General features: G+C 33.0%; 1 protein-coding gene across 3 annotated transcripts in view; it reads right to left on the bottom strand.

Moving 5' to 3' along the window:
- LOC129806670 (glutaredoxin domain-containing cysteine-rich protein CG31559-like) overlaps positions 1-19,193 on the bottom strand; it is a 71,534-nt gene that overhangs the window by 39,472 nt on the left and 12,869 nt on the right. Inside the window, exons 2-3 of one of the 3 annotated variants that reach the window (XM_055855435.1) lie at positions 17,413-18,409; positions 5,914-7,072 (exon numbers count right to left, since the gene is read on the bottom strand). In XM_055855435.1, coding sequence (XP_055711410.1) covers positions 5,914-7,050 — 1,137 coding nt within the window. In that variant the 5' untranslated portion in view covers positions 7,051-7,072; positions 17,413-18,409. Of the gene's footprint in view, positions 1-5,913; positions 7,073-17,412; positions 18,467-19,193 lie in introns of those variants that run through there. The other 2 variants (XM_055855434.1, XM_055855436.1) reach the window with 2 other exon arrangements.

The following is a 19,193-nucleotide window of genomic DNA, read 5'->3' as shown; positions in this document are numbered from 1 at the left end:
TAACGTGTGATAAATAAGAGCTTTATAAAGTTCCTTGCAATAGCCATTTGTTCACTGAGCTTTTATATTGTCCTGCACCCGAATTCATTACATGCATGATATTGCATATGACATTGTCATATCGTTACAGAATTCCTCTATTGGGTGATCTACAATCAGATTCTGCCAACACGAGAATGTTATTAATTAAAATATCTCGAAACGAATAATAAATAAATAGAAACTGGGATTGTCAAGAATTGCAGCTGGATGATTTTTTAGTTTAACCCTTTAACGACGAGACACTTTTTACGGACCGAAAATCAACAATAAAAATTAAACCGATAAACAAAATTTGTGAAACGTTTTACATCTAATTTTGGAAAGTTCACCACACTGAGAAAAAAAACGGGGATGCGATTAACTTTTTTTCCTTATAACTTTAACACTTTTTAGGTGTAAAAATATATCAACATTTTTTAATGTTAATTTTACACCTTTTTAAGGGTAAAATTAGCATGTAAAGGATAACTTTAACCTCCAATACGCCTAAAAAGGGTAATATTTACACGGATTTTGGATCAATACTGCAGGGTAAAATTAACATTTCCGGAATGTTATTTTAACTTTTTCGGATTTCTCTCACTCAGTGCAGAGTCTGATTCGGTGCATTTTTTGCCTCTACGTGCGATAGGGACAAAAATAGCCCGAAACTTTAAGTAATTTTTCTGACAATAACAATGAATAATAATTTTCAGTCTAATGAAAAATATTACGTATGAGTAATGTAGTTTTCATTCCCACAAAGGTTTTGCTTAACAAAAATTGGAAGTATAAAAAATAATCAAAATCATTTTTCAATATGAGAATTTAAACACTGACCATTTTTAAGTTAAAAATTTAGTATATAGCAAATAACTGGAGACTGGCAAAAAATATCCTAGATTCGTTTAACCTTATGCTTTGCAATTACGTACAAACATAAGGAAAGATATAACTTTAGGTAGTCAGGAAAAATTATTTTCTTTATGGGACACCAGTGTTCCAATTGTCCTTAAAGGGTTAATGCTATGATTCTTGCGAGCAACATATATACTAAAGCAATTACATGAAGGTGGAGTTCCTCACTTGCCAGTTAATCTGAGAGAATTCTACTTAATGGGATTTGTGATCATCCGCTTCTTAGGTTAATGCGAGAGTGATCTAAGTTGAGGAAACTCTACAAACCTCTAACCGGTCATTGAAAATCCCGACTGGCCCGGACTTAGGATTTCGTATCATCTACCCTTTAGTAGGAAGTCAATTGAGGGAACTGAACTCTACACTGAGAAAAAAACGGAGGTGTGATTAACTTTTTTCCTCATAACTTTCACACTTTTTATGTGTAAAAATATATCAACATTTTTTAATGTTAATTTTACACCTTTTTAATGGTAAAAATAACATGAAGAAGGGTAACTTTAACCCCTAATACACCCGAAAAGCATAATATTTACACCGATTTCAGATCAATACTGCAGTATAAAACTAACATTTCTGGAATGCTATTTTAAGTTTTTCGGATTTCTCTCAGTGTATGAATCTATGAAACTTTTATTCGATGAAATGAGGGAAAAAATATTTTTATGATGAAAAAAAAAATTATCTCCTAATGTAAAGTAAATAATACGTGAATTTTTAAATGCGAAAAGAAAATCAATCATCAAGCGTTAAAGCCCAAAACCTGTTGTGGGAGGTTCAAACCCTGAATGGTTTATATTGAAAGAAATTGGTTAAGGTGCTTTGGGGCATTATCTCTGCACGGGCCGTGAATTTTCACCCAGCCACGTGCCCTCAAAGCATGCAGATTTATTCGGCTAGAACGCTTTTTCATTTCATTGCCTCTTGATATGCTTTTTATTTATTATTTAGTTTTATTAAGAAATTTGTAATTAGGAAAAGAGTGAGTGTTCATTTTTATATCGAACATGCTAAGACTCACTTTAGTCCATTTGGTATAATTTTTCAATAAGTAGTTTGTGCTATTTCGGAAGTATTGGACGTTGTCGGTATAAATTTACTTTCATTTATACCATGGCAAAAACTTGGTACACTTCCTTATTTTCCGTTTATACTCCATGTTTTTTTTTTTTTGCAATTTTAGGTGAAAGACAAACGTTTGTTTATTTTTACAACTTCTTCGTATGGATAGGAGATCTTTGCTTAAGTCCCTAGAGCTATTTATTGTTGTTTATTTTATTGTTAAATGTTTCACTTGACTGAATTTTAGCATAAGAAACTCACGTGCACATGAATTCAGAAAACTTGGATATTTTTGAGGCCTCTGGGTTGTGTTTAGAGCAAAAAAACAGCACAACCAAATGGCTGGGAGCACTGGGCCATTCCCTCGACCATCACCAGGGAAAAATTAAACAATTGTCTCAGGGAAAATTCGTGTACAGAGAATGAAATATTGCTGAAGGATTTCCATTGAAAAATTTCAATGGAGTGACAAATCGAGAGTGATACTCCGGAGAAGGAGAAAATCAATGGTGAAGCCAGAGAAATTATAATTGCTAATTTGATCCAAAAACCTAAATGTATTGTAAAAGAGTTTCTTATATTGTGATCTTGATTAGATCACAGCATATGTATGAGATCTGGATCTTATTGCTCGAAGTTGAAAAGAGAACGATATATCATATAATTAATAGATTATGAGTTAATGCAGATATCGCGCACCTAATCCCTGGATAAAATGTCTCGATATCATTTTGTGGAAAATTACATTTATTTATTTATCGGTATGATTCAGATTCACGGGTTAAATAGTGATTGATAGATACTTATAGCGTCGTAAATCTGGACGAGTGATACCTAATCCACAAGCTTCATCAAAATATAGGGAAAATTTCTGCCCTAAACAAGCAAAATAATAAAATCGCATAAAATCTGAATTAGAGTAAAGTGGTACAAGTTGGACAATGCAATGGTACAAGTTGGACAGGACTTTTTTTCTTGATAAATTTAGTACTTCATTTTATTTGTATATTTTTAATGCTTTAGTTTTATAATTTGGTTCCTTGTGCTTAAAAACAAATTTTGTACTGCATTTATCAAGAAAAAAGCCATGTCCAACTTGTAACACTATGTCCAACTTATATCACTTTACCCTATGGGACTCTTACAATACGAATATTTATTTTTAAAACATAAGTGACATCAGCAGTTATCATTTCATTCCCTTCCTTCCTTTTATTATAAATATTAATATCTATAAATTCGTCAGACTTGTACTAAAACATTTTTCATTGTTTTTAGAACATTTTTGTACTAATCTTTTATTTCATTTTACCTTAGTCTTTAAACTAAGCTGTTCAACATTTTATTGTTATTTTTTCTAATTAATTACTGTCTTTTAGTGATACTCACTACACAATTTTTGAACACATACAAGCAAGGCATATAAGGCATACCATGTACTAATTAAATAAAAAAAATGAAAGAGAACATTTCATACTGGATACTGATAAAAAATAAATAAACCAAAACTTGTCAGAACGATATGTGAAAAATAAATGTATTAAATTTGAAGAAAAGTACTACGCTCTTAGTACTTGTACTAATTATTCATTTAGTTGACATAATGAGAAATTTTACTTGATTTTGAAGATTGAGAAACGTTTATCTTGCCTATACCTGGGTAAATTTTTAATGTGGCATTGATTTCCTCAATTGAATAAAACGAAACACAGTCTTTTTATTGATTTTAATACAGAACTTCAAACAAAAACTTCAAAATATTGAGCAAACTATGTTTAAATTCTCGATTTATATTTAATTTTGTTTTTATTTTTTCGCATAAGCAAGTACCGCAGATCGAATGACTTTGTCCCCCGAGGATGACTTAGTACCCCTGTTTTTCATAAGCTTTTCTTTAATTCAAACCTTTAAAGATGGTCTAAAGACCATAAATGCACTTGAAGATGTTCTATAATTAATCTTAAGAGCTAGAATTAAAGAAAATCATACGAAGATCACAGGTGCAAAGTCACCTGCATCTATGGTATTATTAAATTTTAGCACAAGTTAATTTAGAACAGATATTTAGACAGTAATCAGAGAATCAAAGAGCAAATATAGAACCTTGGTTATTTAAATCAGGATATCCTTTTAGCTAAAGTAAGTTTTAGGAGTGTTTATCCAAAAAAAAAACTCTTAAAAACTTTTTGTGCAAAAAATTAGGGCATTGAATAAATGAGCAGTAAAAAGTTAAAATTCAGCAGTAACAAAAAAATTTGAAACAGTTATCGTCCAAATTTTGGCAAAGGGAAAATAAAGGGCTTTTCATTCTATCTGCAACAATTTTAGATGCTAAATATATAAATTAGGCTCATTTTTGTAAAGATTTTGGTTTCTTACTGACCATAATTAGATATTTTACTGCTAATTTTTAATTTTTTACTGCTCGTTTGTTTTTTGCCATAAATTAGTACAAAAATCTGAGAAAATCCATCTGGAAAGACAAAACAAAAACGGCTGATGTTCTAGTATATTACTTTTCCCTATTTTTAAGATTAAAACGAGTAAAAAAAACAACGCTCAGAAGAACGTTCTGGAAAGTAAGGCCTGTTCTAAACAAAGAAAGTTAGTACAGACATGTACTAAAAAAAATTAATTATTGTTTTATGCAGGGGCCTCTCGACGTTTCATTTTTCCATACGTGTTTGCATAGAGGCACTGAAGACTATTGACAAGTTTTTTTCTAAAGAGAATTGACTTATCAGTCTGATATATTTCGAAATCGTGCATTAAAAGCTATCTAAAAATACATATTTCATTATGCTCGCCGAAATAATACCAGGGTATGAATTCTGAGATGCGTGAGTTTTTCACGTGAGAAACTCACGGTTTATAGATCGTTTCCTGTAAACGTTTAGTGAAGTTTTCACAAAAAGTGGCACGGAAAACACTAACAGCATCTAAGAATTCACATGAAAGTTTTTACAAAAGTTTGACAAAATGCTTACTAAAGGTAATCTCAGAGTCGTGAATTTTTCACGTGAAAAACTCACCATCTCAGAATTCATACCCAGGACTACTAGCAAATTTGTTTAAGGCGCGGTGCAATATCTGCAAAATTTTTACAAGGAATAGTGAAAAATAGCTTCGCTTTTTATTACGCTTGATGGGCCCTGGTTTTATGCATAATATACACTGAGAAAAAAAAGAGGATACGATTAACATTTTTTCCTCGTAACTTTAACACTTTTTAGGTGTAAAAATATATCAACATTTTTTAATGTTAATTTTACACCATATTAAGGGTAAAATTAACATGAAAAAGTGTACCTTTAACCCCTAATACACCTAAAAAGGGTAATATTTACACCGATTTCGGATTAATACTGCAGGGTAAAATTAACATTTCCGGAATGTTACTTCAACTTTTTCGGATTTCTCTCAGTGTATGATTCAAATCGAATATGAACCTGCAACAAGACCAACAATTCTTAACAATCGACAAGAAAAATTTATAAAGTATATCACTGAATTGAGATCAAGCTCTTTGCAAAGTTTTTTCCCCTCCCTGATGACTTCAATTGTGCTGAGTGTTAAGAATTCTCTCAATTTTTTTTAGCTAGAAATAGTCACTGAAGAGATGTAGATGAATTGTAGCTGTGCAATTATAAAGTGGAAATCCACGCGCCAAATTTGCCGTAGATTTACTGAGAAGACGGACGGGATAACGGTTTGAACAAGTTTAAGAAAGACTTCTTGGGCAACTCTCTATAAGAATCTTATATCGAGATCCGGATATGTCGTGCCCCGAGTCATTTGAAACAGTTATACTTTGTGGTGGGCAGCAGAGTTTGTGCAGGAAGACCAAACGGTTTGACTATCATGCCCAGGAAAAAATTCCATGGAGGTCAGAGTAAATTGGTGTCCACTTACCTTCAGATTCGACTGCATTTGTTGGAAAGTGACAATGCCATTCCTCACGCGATTTTTAACACCTCGTATTGTGCCTTTGGAACTGCGAATAGTCGATGTACCACTGTGGATGTCTCTGTAGCCGGCAAAACTTTCATCTGTATCCACAATTTTGGGTTCGCCCTGTGTCACGGGATCCTGGACATATTCATTGATGTAGAATTTGTAGAATCTGTCGGTGTCGTAGATGGGATCGAGGTCCTTTTCATCCTCAAGATCATCGCGCTGCATTGTATCTATCGTGAAATCCACCATCTTTACACTATCCTGCTCTGCCGAACGCTTCCGGATATCCTTGAGGAGCGAGTCGGGCAGGAGCATTTTACCCGATTCACTCTTGTCACCTAACACTTCGGCACAATTCAGGGAATCACAACTTAAACTCGATTCACTTTCTTCACTGTCCGTGACACTGCCATTTCGCACGTGACGCGTACCACCATTCACGGGTGGTTGAGGACTTCCGGATGGTGTGCTGGTACCTTGCTGCTGGACCGGCGACACAGATCCACTGCTGCCTGCTGGTGCAGGGATCTTGGACATTTTCTTGGGCAAGGGTGGTGGTGTAGCCTCCATATCGCTACACGTGCCACTGTCCAGGGTATCGGGTGAGCACTGACCACTGCTCCTCATGGTATTAGGGATGTAGTACAGGTATGAGGAGTTGCTCACAACATCCAAATCTGGGCTCTCGTGCTTCTGCACCATCTCAGCAATTTTTGGCTGTTCCACGTGCTGCTGAAAGGGTGTATGGGATTCCTTGGGCAATTTATTGGGCACACGATCTACGACAATTGGCACAATTGATACTCTCGTTGAGGTTTTTGTGGACGTCTGAGCACCATCGACTCTCGGGGCCGATTGATGCTCGATGCGCGGGATTTGAATCTTTACAACGTGGCTCTTCTTCGGCAACTGATGATGTTCCCCAGGTAGCGATGTCGCTGCTGTCGATGCGGTCAGTGCACTTGAGTAGACGCGTTGCGTTCGCTGGAGGAGCAATGATGGAGAGGGGGAGATGTACACTGTTGCTCCACCACTCTTTCCATTAACCGAAGACATCGAAGACTGGGTGACTTTCGATCGTGAAGACTCCATCTCAATCCAAAGATGTTCACCACTGTTAAAAAGATTGAAAAGGTGTTCAAATGTTTAAACTTTCAATGAAAGATTTCAATGCTTGGTAAAGTAATAGCTGTTCATGTCCCATAACTTTTCCGAGCATTGGAAGTTCATGCGACCTCCACCAAATGGCGCGAAAATCTAAAATCTCTCATCGGGCATATAGGGCAAAATGTCATCCAAATTATCGAGAGATTTGGGCATCAAAATCATTGTAAATTCCACAAAAAGCACTCAAATATAAAGAATCATGATAAAACAAGAGGAACTACAGCGAATTTGAACAAATTTGCTTTAAAATAAAATGTGAAAATTGTTAACAACATTTTGCGCCCGATTGAAAGAGAACCGATTGAGCGAGAGTCTACTGTGTATTAAAATCGTTCTCAAAAGACAATTACTGATGACCTGGGTGACCAATGGTACTTGGTTTATACTTTTTGTAACAAGAAATTAATTAACATTCTATTTTGAGTCATAAATAATATTTCCATATTCCGTACTTTAGTTGTAATTTATTAATAATCACAGCTATTATGATATGGTCTGTAGGGGTATTCTGTAACAGTATGACAATGTCATATGGCAAATTTAAAAATTTTAATGTGGTAAATTCGGAAAAATTAATCGAAAATCATAATCAAATAAGTTACTGAGATCTTCACTTGTAATGGCCATTCGTTGCTCACTGGGTAATAATGTTATTCTGCGCCCGAATTTACCACAAAAATTTGTCATATGACATTGTCATATCGTTACAGAATTCCCCTACTGGTCAATCTCCTTAGATCGATCTCAGATTTAGAAAGAAAATATTTCAATTATCCCATGCATATGGAAATTCTTTTAATTTTTATTTAAAAAAAAAATTATATGAATTCATTTTTTTTTAATAAAAGATCATAATATTCAATTTGGAATCAGTGTCAATATTTCCATTATTTAGTTATAATACATTCAAAATTATAACTACTGTGAACTACAGCGGTCTTGTCAATGTTCTCTGATCAATCTTATATTCACAATGTAGATATTTCAATTATCCCGCTGATTCCGAAAATGATTAGCCCAATTAAATGGATTATTCCAACTTTTCGAAATCACAGTTTTTATGATAAATCGATTTAATATCGGTTTAAGAGAGTAATCCCGAAAGCGAAAAACCCGAATGTTCAAAATCCTGAAAGGGATGAAATTATATGGGGGAAAATGTGTAGAATAATTTCCCAAGACACAGAAGATTTCCCGTTGCCTTCAGCAAGCGCGGGTGCAATCGTGGGAGCAGCTATGACACTTTTAAGAATTCGGGATTTTGGTTTTCGGGATTTTGGATTAAATTGTTTCTGAGTTAGGTTCGAAAAGCTGTACCATAACTCAAAATCGGTATAAGAATTTTCGAGATATTTCACATTCAAAATTGTATTTTGCAAAAACTTTAAATAGAGATATCTTAATATTATTTTAAACAAGTTAAGGAAGGCCGGGACAAAATTAGCAATATTTTACACTTTTTTCACTTTTTTTCATTTTTAACATTTTCGGTGTTTTTACAAGCTAATATTTTTATATGAAGATATAAAAAAAATTTCAAACAAGTTTTCAAAATTGAATTATATTTAAAATTACAAAAAAATATTGAAAATAACATTATTGTTACTAAATTTCAATAGAAAATGTCTTAGGAAACTAAATTTTTCTTCTAAAAAAGTTGTGGTTTATTCGAAAGAGTACCGTCTAAAGAAGAAGATAAATGAAAAATTGTTTTTTTTATTTTTTGTTTTCGCTTCATTTTTAGTTTTTTGAAAGTTATAAAAAATAGTATAATTCGACTTATTAGTGTGAACAACAGCTAAAGATGTCAAAATTAAAATTAAAAGAAAAATTAAATTACAGGGTAAACGCTTAGCCTAAAGAAGACAGAGTTTGAGTAGGTTGCCCGAAGAGAAGCTTAAAATTTTACACGATTTTTTTTGAGGAGAGGAAACTACCAAAGCTTCTCGAAGTTTCTGATATACATATATATTTATACGGGTACCGGTCAAAATCCTGACTTTCGGGATTTTGGCCCATTCGGGATTTTAGCTTTTGGGATTTGGCTTTTGGGATTTTGGCTTTCAGGATTTTGGCCTTTAGGATTTTGGCTTTCGGAATTTTGAGTTTTAGGATTTTGTCTTTCGGGATTTTTGTTTTTCGGGATTTTGGCTTTTGGGATTTTGTCTTTTGGGATTTACGTTTTTCGAGATTTTGGCTTTCGAGATTTTGGCCCATTCGGGATTTTAGCTTTTGGGATTTTGACTTTTGGGATTTTGGCTTTCGGAATTTTGGACTTTAGGATTTTGGCTTTCGGAATTTTGAGTATTGGGATTTTGTCTTTCGGGATTTTGTCTTTCGCGATTTTGGCTTTCGAGATTTTGGCCCATTTGGGATTTTGACCCGTTCAGGATTTTGGTTTTCGGAATTTTGGCCCATTCAGAATTTTGACCTATTCAGGATTTTGACCCATTCAGGATTTTGGCTATTCGGGATTTTGGCTTTCGGGATTTTGGACGGTTCCAATTTAGACAGATTGTTAGATTCGTTGGGGAATCTGTAAGGATGGAGCACTTAAGCACTTACTATCATTTTTTCTACCTTATTTCCCGAACGTACATGAGGCAACAAACTTTTGACACCAACTTTATTCCTAAACTATTTCAGGATTTTAATCACTAAGAAAACGCACTTACACTATATTGGAGTTTATCTGAACTTATATAACCTATTAACACTAGCCCTACCAAGACCCAAAAAAAAGTGTACAAAATTTAGGAAAAAAAAGAAAAGAAAAGTTTTCGGAAAGAAAAAGAAAAGATAAGAAAAGATAAGAAAAGAAAAGAAAAGAAAAGAAAGATAAAAAAAGAGAAAAAAAAGAAAGAAGAGCAAAGGAAAAAAAATGAGAAAATGTTTAAAAATTTGTATTTGAATTTAAAATACTAAAAAAATTCACAAGCCTAATCAATTCTTACTTGGTTAAGTATTTTTTTTATGTTGAAATTCACTGGTATAAGAGTTTAAACACTTATCTTCTAAATTCAAAGAAGAAATTTCTGGACGATATTGGTGTATGAGGACAAAATGTCTACCTTGGTAACATCTAAAACATATCCAAAAATGAAAAGTATCGATAGTTTGGTTCTTTATTTATTCCCAAGAGAGTGGTTTCTGAAAGATCCAAGAAATGGAGGAGAGCGCAAGGAAAATCGCAATCAATGACGAAGAGCTAAAATTTCAGTTTTTGGTCCTTATGCACAAAATACGGAAAAATTTAAGATTGGAAAAGGACACGCTTGTAAACAAAGTACAACTCAAAAGAAGTTTTTATAAAATAAATAAAAACCCAGCTAAAAAATGAAGAATTTTTTATAATAAGAAAAAAAGAAGGAAAAAAGAAAAGAAAAAAAGGAAAAAAGAAAAAAAAGAAAGAAAAAAGATGTGTACAAATTTCTTGAAGTGATGTACCCTTGCCATAGATCTGTCAAATTGACCGGTTTAAAAGCTTTTTAAAATTAACACGTATTTAAACGGTACAGTATCGCTTTCAAACTTTATTAATTTCTTAAAATATGCTTGTAATTTATCGGTGTTTAAATTTCAATTTTTTTCTCTTTTCCAAGAAATACTTGTTGAGTACCCCACCTAACGTGGTCTGTCATTTGACCGAGCGTACTGGAAAAAACACCGAAAATGATCGGTAGTTTTAGTGTAAGGATCAAAGGGTAATTACTACATTACTCCTTCTTGTCAAACTTTTATTGATCATATTCTAATAGATATTACGTTATCCGGTTACTTTGAGACTTCAATTTCGGATTTGTTTTAAGACTAAAGCATTTATGAATTAAATTTTAGAATTTAGAATTATCATTTAAATTTATATTAATTTAAATCAACTACAAGAAAGACTATACACTTCAGAGGTTTGCCCTACTAAAATTACACTGTATAATGAAGCTTATTAGTTTACCATATGTTTACTTACAAAATACTTTTGCATAATTTATAAATAAAATAAACATATTATTCGTCATAAATACTTTAATGGCCAGAAAAATATAGATACTAAGACTTGAGTAAGATCTAATTAATATAATTACTAGCTCCACAAATCGGAAGAAAGAGACTATTTGCGACTATTGTAGTAATAAATTAAGTAATTTAAAATATTATGAGGTAATATTTAAATCAATATTGTATGAGGAATGTAATGATTATAAGAGATAACCTGAATAATTTTTGGATGAATTTAGAATAGATTCATTGTCAGCCTGGTCTGATGGATTTTAATTCAAGTGAATAACCTTATAAGCAAGAATTTTCTGGGACGATTCCGTAATTGAGCACAAAACTTCAGCGTAATCTCAGGTGTTCTCTTCTTTGGAACATTTGGCCATAAATGTGCGTCTAACAATAATTTATTGCGGTCAGGCATGCAAAAGATACTATCTTATCGACAGAGATTATTTTTGATAACATGACTGCTAATAAACAAATTAATCCCATCAGAAAACTAATTACATTTAATCGTGTAATGATTTTTTAGTTTTCTTTCTGAATGCTAAGTTACATTAATTAAATGGAATCGTGAATATGAGTAGTAAATTGAGATATTATTTTTTACACTTTTATGATCGTATGCTTCTTATGCATCATGAATAATGCCTGTCTTAACACTTGCAAGACCAAAATTCACATGAAATTCCTAAGCAATTTTACAAAGTTTTTAAGTCTCTTTTCCAACTGTTTTTCCCTTTCATTTTCATGGCATCATAAATGCTGTTTTTTTTTATGATGTGCAACATTTTATGAAGAGCTGAATATTATAATAAAATAAAAGAATTACTAAAAAGCTTTGGCAAAATTAATAAATTAGCATAAAAGTTTTACGTGAGTCAAGAATAAATTAGTTAGAATGCAAATTTTAAAATAATTATAATTATATTATAAATTCAAATTATATATTCTCTATTATTCATTCTTGTAAATCGTAATTTTCTCGATTTTGACGTATGTTTCATGTGCACTGTACGATTGAACTATTTTCCAAAGAATACTGTATTTATTCTAAAATCTAAAAGACTGTTCTACAAACTCCAATTTCAAACAATGAGTGTTAATTAAAAAATATATGTATGAGTTTTATGAATAATATAGAAAAAAATACTGAAGTAATGAGTTGCCTAATTGATAATAATCTTAATTAAGAAACTCATTTATCTGAACTTGAACACCCCTGTATTCTGTTGTAAAAATCTTATTGTCAATAGTTTCCCACGATTTCATTAATCGGAATTTATGCAACAGCTCTTTGAGAGTGTTATAAAAATCTTTCTCGTATTTAATTTATGATACCTTTTGCATTGTCAAAAAATATAATCCGGCATTTTAATTGCGGTTTATTCACCTGGAGGGCTCCCTACAAATTTTATACCCTGAATTAATCCATTCGTAGATCTTTCAACTTGTATTTCACGAAATTATCACAATCGCGCAATGAAAGCAAAAGCAATTAGCTTTTTTTTCGGGGAGGTAAAAGAGCTAAACTGTTGTTTATAAGCTATTGGAAATTTCGTAAATAAATAAGAAAAAAAGAAAATACACAAAAAAGCATAACACGAGTCAATGGATTTCATGAAGCTTTTTTTTGTGGATTCGATTAGGTTGCTAAAAACGAGTCTCAGGTTAGAACGTTTAACGCTTAAATGGTGAAGACTGAAGAAGTCACCAAGAGATACATTCTCCAGCAAACAAAATACTGAATTATAAAAAAAAAATAAAGGAATGGCGGAGATCTTTGTGCTGAGGGGAGAAACGTTTGCTGGCTTTAGGATGATATTTGCAAACTCTCTTGTTCACTTGATCTCTCTGCTTGATGGCTTATCGGCGCCAAAGAATGTGGGTTTCATCATAAGGCACATTTTCATTCGTAACGGCACAACTTATTTTGGAAAACAAAATCCAAGATATATCATAAATTAAACTGTTCTAACTGGTTGGCAACATTATAAAGAGTAAAATTCTAATAAACTTTTTTTATTTTGTTATTGTGAAACATTTTCAAAGCATGGATAATATTATAGGGGAGACTGGGGCAAAAAGTCACAAATTGAAAGTTTGAAAATTCAATATCTTCCAAGATAAAAGAGATAGCGGCTTAAATTTTTTTCCATAGATGGCCTCCATAGACCTTCTTCAAAGTCGTAAGTTTCTTAGAATTCGAACAAGAAATTTTGAAAATAAAAAATATTGAAATTTTTAGCCCTATTTTTCAAATGTTTTCCTTACAGCAGATATCAATTTTGACCTACTGGTAAATACTGGTAAATATTTTCTAAATGATTTGGATTCTTTGAAGATGAATCCGCTATCTATTTTAAAATTTTACAAAGATTCTTCTCTCAAAAACTCTTTTTAATAAGAACGACCACTTGGGGTAAAAAGTAACAAAAGATATAGAGCAAAAAGGAACAAAGACCGAAGCAATTTCTGATGCCTCACGGCGAGAAGAAACGTCATTTCCATGGCTCGCCGCTTTTTGTTTGCATTGGTCAAACGATTAGCAGTTTCTTGAGTGTTTTTTTTCTAAAATAGCTTTTTTCTAAAAAAGCGCTTTTCTCGTTCAGATAGAAAAAACGGTGTTTTAAAAATGTGTAGAGGAATAAATTTCCTATGAAAACATGTCACCTAGCTATTTTTTCAAATTTATGAAAGACCGTAGTAAAGCAAATCAAAATGTGATAATATCCCATATCTGGTACTATACCTGGTCACAAAATTACCTTTTAGAAAACAGCTCGATAAATGTATTTCCTTACAAAATAGAAGAAAATGACTTTCGCAGAGTTGTAGAGTATTAAATTTCCTTTAAAACTGTACTAATTAGAAATTTCTAGGGCGCTAGGGTAGCTTGTAAAAAAATAAAATATCCGTTTTGTGACTTTTTGCCCCAGTCTCCCCTACCAATTAAATAAATTAAATATTGTAGTCAGTCAAAGGTGTTATAGACAGTCAAAACGCTGCAAATTAAGCCTCAAATTTCATAAGATGTTCTGGATGTTGGAGAGACCAATTTGTCCCTCGAGAACAAGGTGTACACTCTCGCTCAATCGGCTCTTTTTCAATCGGGTGAACAATTTTCACGTTTAATATGAAGCTAATTTGCTCAAATTCGCTGTAGTTCTTCCTATTTTATCGTAATTCTTTATAATTGAGCGCTTTTTGTGGAATTTACAAAGGCTTTGACGCCCATATCTATCGATAAACCGGATGACATTTTGCCCCAAATGCCAAATTGAGAGAGAGTCTACTGTAACGCTATTGGTTCCATCACTGAAACTACTATAAATAAAGTGGTGTACTCTTAATGATCTTAAGAGCTTCTATAGGAACTTTAACAGAAAATTCTCACTTTAAGTGTTTTAAAAGTGCACTAAAAGACTGTTTTAATACTTGGTTCTATAAGGCAGCTATTCTGCTTCTTGGGTGGTGGCTCATCCTAATAACCTGACAAGGGAGTTATTGGGCCCTCGTACTCTAGACAGGTTCAAGCGATCGCGCACCTCAATTTTGTGATATGACTAGCTATAATATTTTTTCTTTTAAGTCTTTTGAGTAAAATCTATACTAATGACCATGTATAAAACTTAAAATTTGGAATAAATCATTGAGTTTAATTGTCCTCATGACAGTCTGTCGTATAAGTCAATATATTTGCTAAATAGATTTATACAGATTGCAAAAAATAGAAAGTAAAAACCTGTTTTAAACTTACAGGATTCTTAGCTCTACTAACAATTCGTTTAAAAAACCTTAAAGTTGCAGTTAAAACAAAAACAAAAAGAAAATTGAGAATATAAAGCAAGACACTTCCGCATGGTTTTATCCGTTATCTCTGTTTCTGCTTCACCTACATCTTCTTGTATTTTTTACGTAACTAATTAAAAACTATGTCGTGAGGAAATAGTAATGTTTGCCATATTGGAACGAAAAATAAGAAAATTATTTAATTTGTATGTTAAAAGTCCAATTTGATTATAATATTTGTGGAGTATACTGTGCATGTAAAATTTTAAAAATATATCTATAACTTGGATAACTTGGAGATATCTACTTAAGTAAATCTTTAGGAATTATGGACAACTACAGGAGGTCCTGAGATTATGCATATTTTCAGGACCGAAAAAAACCGCGCGAAATGGCCTTATGTTCCTAGGAAATTTACATACACCCATGAGATTTCTTTTGATAAAATATTCAGATTTTCAAATTTAACGTGTACAAATATTTGCATACGTTTAGGGCGTTTAGGGGTATTTCAAAAATTATTACAAAAAGTAGCTTCCAATGGTAGGCATAGGCATACTTGCATAATTGAGCGTTCATAACCTGTCAGGTGCATAATTCAGAAGTACACAATTCCGCAACCCCCTGTAAAGTCTAAATTCTTCCATTTTTAGTATCTAATAATGGGATACTTAGAATATAGCCCAAATAAATCAAACCGTTAAGTTAATGTTCAGAATCAAGCTTCTGGCAAGAGGCCAGCGGGGTTGAAGGCACCATTTTAAGTGTAATAAAACTTTTCCTATCATACTGTTTAGCGACTATTACGAAGCTAAAAAAGAGCGAATTTCAAATCCTTAATACAATTTTAGACAAACATTAATAAAAAATACTGATTTTATTGCTTTTTCGTGATATACTTCAATAAAGTGAATTGTTTTTGAGCACAAAAATATAAAGATTGATACTCACGTATTCAGTAAAGAAGAATTAAACGTTTTTGCGAATTTACAATAATAATTACGTAAATTTTGTGTGATCATCAGCAACTTTTTTACTGAACTCTTTTAAAAATGAGAAGCTTTTCACTGATAGAAATTCATCAATGAAAATAAATCTCACAAACAAAAACAATAAAACGTATAACTTTCAAACCTATGAAAATCTAACAGATACGGATTTGGTGCTTGGTTTTACTTTATAGAAGATTTAAATATATAGCCTACACGTCTTAGGAAACTTCCCTGACTGTATCAATATGGAATAATTTCAAAAAGTTCAATCATCAAATCTGAAACTATAAACAATCTCAGATAAAATTAACTCTGTTTTAAGCATTTTAATTTTTGCAAATAGGGGAATGTTGGTAAGGATCGCACAGAGTGAACCTTCAAACAACGCAAATTTTCTCTTTATTTGAAAAGAGCTAGTGCGTCATTTCTTAGCCAAAAGATAGATAATTATTAAGGCCATGAAATGAGATGAGAAATGGTAAGTCAGCTCTTTGCAAACAAAGAGAAAATGCGCATCGTTTGAAAGTTCGCTCTGTGCGAACCATGGCTACATTCCCCTAACTTCAAAAAAGGTCGTTATAGGGGAATGTAGGCATGGTTCGCACAGAGTGATCCTTCAAACGATGCGAATTTTCTCTTTGTTTGCAAAGAGCTGACTTACCATTTCTCATCTCGTTTCATGAGCTTAATAATGATCTATCTTATGGCTAAGAAATGACAAACTAGCTCTTTGCAAACAAAGAGAAAATTTGCGTTGTTCGAAAGTTCACTCTGTGCGAACCATGCCAACATTCCCCTACTTAAAATTATTTTGGGGTGGTACTCCTACGGAAAATCCAAATTTGTCTAAAACTTTTACGGATTTCACACGTAATATGGGCTTCAGACCTAAGGCTTAGCCATATGGCTTAACTGCTCGCTTTTTAGGATTCTGAGACTTTCGGAAACTGGGCTAAACCTCTAGTCTGAAGACCGCTTAAGGCTTATCCATTTGACTTAACTTCACTAATATCTTATCAGTCAGTTTTTGGAAAATTTTGACTCAGGATAAGATATTAAAAGCAGATAATACATTAGGTTATGAAATCCTCAGGGGCCTCTCGACATTTCATTTTTTCATACGTTTTTGCATAGAGGCACTGAAGCCTATTGGCAAGTTTTTTCCTAAAGAGAATTGACTTATCAGTCTGATATATTTCGAAATTGTGCATTAAAGACTATTTAAAAATACATATTTCATAATGCTCGCCGAAATAATACAAGAACTACGACCAAATTTGTTTAAGTCGCGGTGCAATATCTGCAAAATTTTTACAAGGAAAAGTGAAAAATATCTTAACTTTTTATTAGGCTTGATGGGCTCTTGGAAATCCTAATAAAATTGCTTGTTTATTTAGAATTTTAAGAATATTCCAGAAAATGCATTTGTGCCGTTTCAAATGCAAATGTGCCGCATATCGTCTTCTCACTCTCACCCATTTGAAGATGTTTCATTGCGAACACACACCTGTATTAACTGAAGATCCAAAGTGGAAAAATTCCCTATTGCTCCATCCGAGAAAGAGAGAAGAGTTGAGTCTCTTTTTTGCTGCTGGGGCCCCTTCTTGGAACTCCCGAAGGAGGAGGCTAGCGTTCAGGTGAAATGCACTCAATTCCACGTGGAAATACTTAACTATATACACTTACACTATATATAAAACTTTCTTGAAAATCATCCATGCACTGTGATCACTCGCCAAGAGAGAATTCTCTTGAGGTTGAGGAGAGTTTGTAAGATTTGCCAACACTGCACTAAGTATTTGCAAAAAAAAAAAATCTCTTGCACTAATTGGGTAGGGATTACCTGGGGTTCTACATTAAATAAAAGAAAGACACTTTCCTGTTTAGCAAGAAGGCAAATCACAGATATTTAACGACGTGTAATGATGATTCTGTGCAATTTTATAACGGTGCGAGCACACCTCATCGATGGCGAAGTCGCGATACGAGCCAACTGATTCTCGGAGACTAAACTCAAGACTCAACCACAAAATCGAACGAACCAACTGTCCGGATTCACACGGTGAGCATTTGCGCGCGCGGGAATTGAGTGCAAAAGCGCGATTTATGCCCCCCAACACTTCCACGATAAGCCACGATTTTTTTTTATCCCACCTCTCCTATATATTTCACCTGATACTAAACCTCGACAATTGTGCCATATGTCCCTGATGGAGTGGGAAAAGTGCGAAAAGTCACTACTCCAACATGAATTCCAAAATATTTAGTGCGACTTCACCCAAATGTTAATGTTCCACTCAAGATCTTTTCAGCACACTCACGTACATAGCCTTTTATGACGGATTTATGAGAATTTTTCACAAGTTTCACCAAGAAATGCAAGAAATGCTGATTAATTTGTCTCTTGCTGCACAATTTGCAGTAGTACCAACTGCTCACCGTAGCACTTTTTATTGCATCTGACCTTCGTGATTTATTCTTTCCCTGGACAGGTGATTTCAGACCTGGAAAAAAAACACCGGAGAAGTATAAATAATTAGAAAACACAAGAAGAAATTTCATACAAATGGGAAAGTTCTTCCATGTCTAGCACAGAAAATGGTGGGATTGTATACAATTTATTGACTCACTCACGATAAATTTCAATTTTATTGAGGAAAACGTCCAAAGTTAACCCTTGCTAGATCACTAACAATATTAAAAATTGAATTACTGCCTCTTAACTAATTTAGCTAAGACATACACCTTTGAAATAGTTGCTTTCACTTCGAAAAATTTATAGGAAATTCTTTATAATTTTCACACACTTTACACCTATTTTCTCTCAGAAATATTTATTCAAGATTTATCTTAGTAATTGAAAGACATTTTTGAAATTGCAACAGAAAAAAGAAAATCCAGAAAAGCAGGAGATCCTCTATGGCGTGTGTCTTGGCTAATCATTCTAATAATAATATATTTTATTCACAAAAATAGGGTCATCCCTTTTACAATTGTGAAAAAAATAATTTAAAAATGAAGAAAATGAGAAAAGACATTGAAAAAAGAAGAAGTTAACAATTCAGGAGTTTAAATTTAAGTACGAAAAAAAGAAAGAAGGTAAAGAAAAATAAAAGAAAAAGAAAATAAAGAGAAATAAAAGAAAAAGAAAGTAAAGAAAAATTGCTAAGCTTCTCAGGCTTCGTCTTTGAAGAAATTTCGAATGGCAGCTGCAGAAGAGCGCCTGTCATTCGGGACACTATTAAAAGCAGTGACACCCTTAACGAACAGAGTCCTGTAAAGTCCTTA

The sequence above is a fragment of the Phlebotomus papatasi genome, chromosome 3, assembly GCF_024763615.1.
Source record: "Phlebotomus papatasi isolate M1 chromosome 3, Ppap_2.1, whole genome shotgun sequence".
NCBI lineage: Eukaryota > Metazoa > Arthropoda > Insecta > Diptera > Psychodidae > Phlebotomus > Phlebotomus papatasi.
The sequence above is the reverse complement of the archived record's forward strand: the minus strand, read 5'-3'. Positions and strand labels throughout refer to the sequence as shown.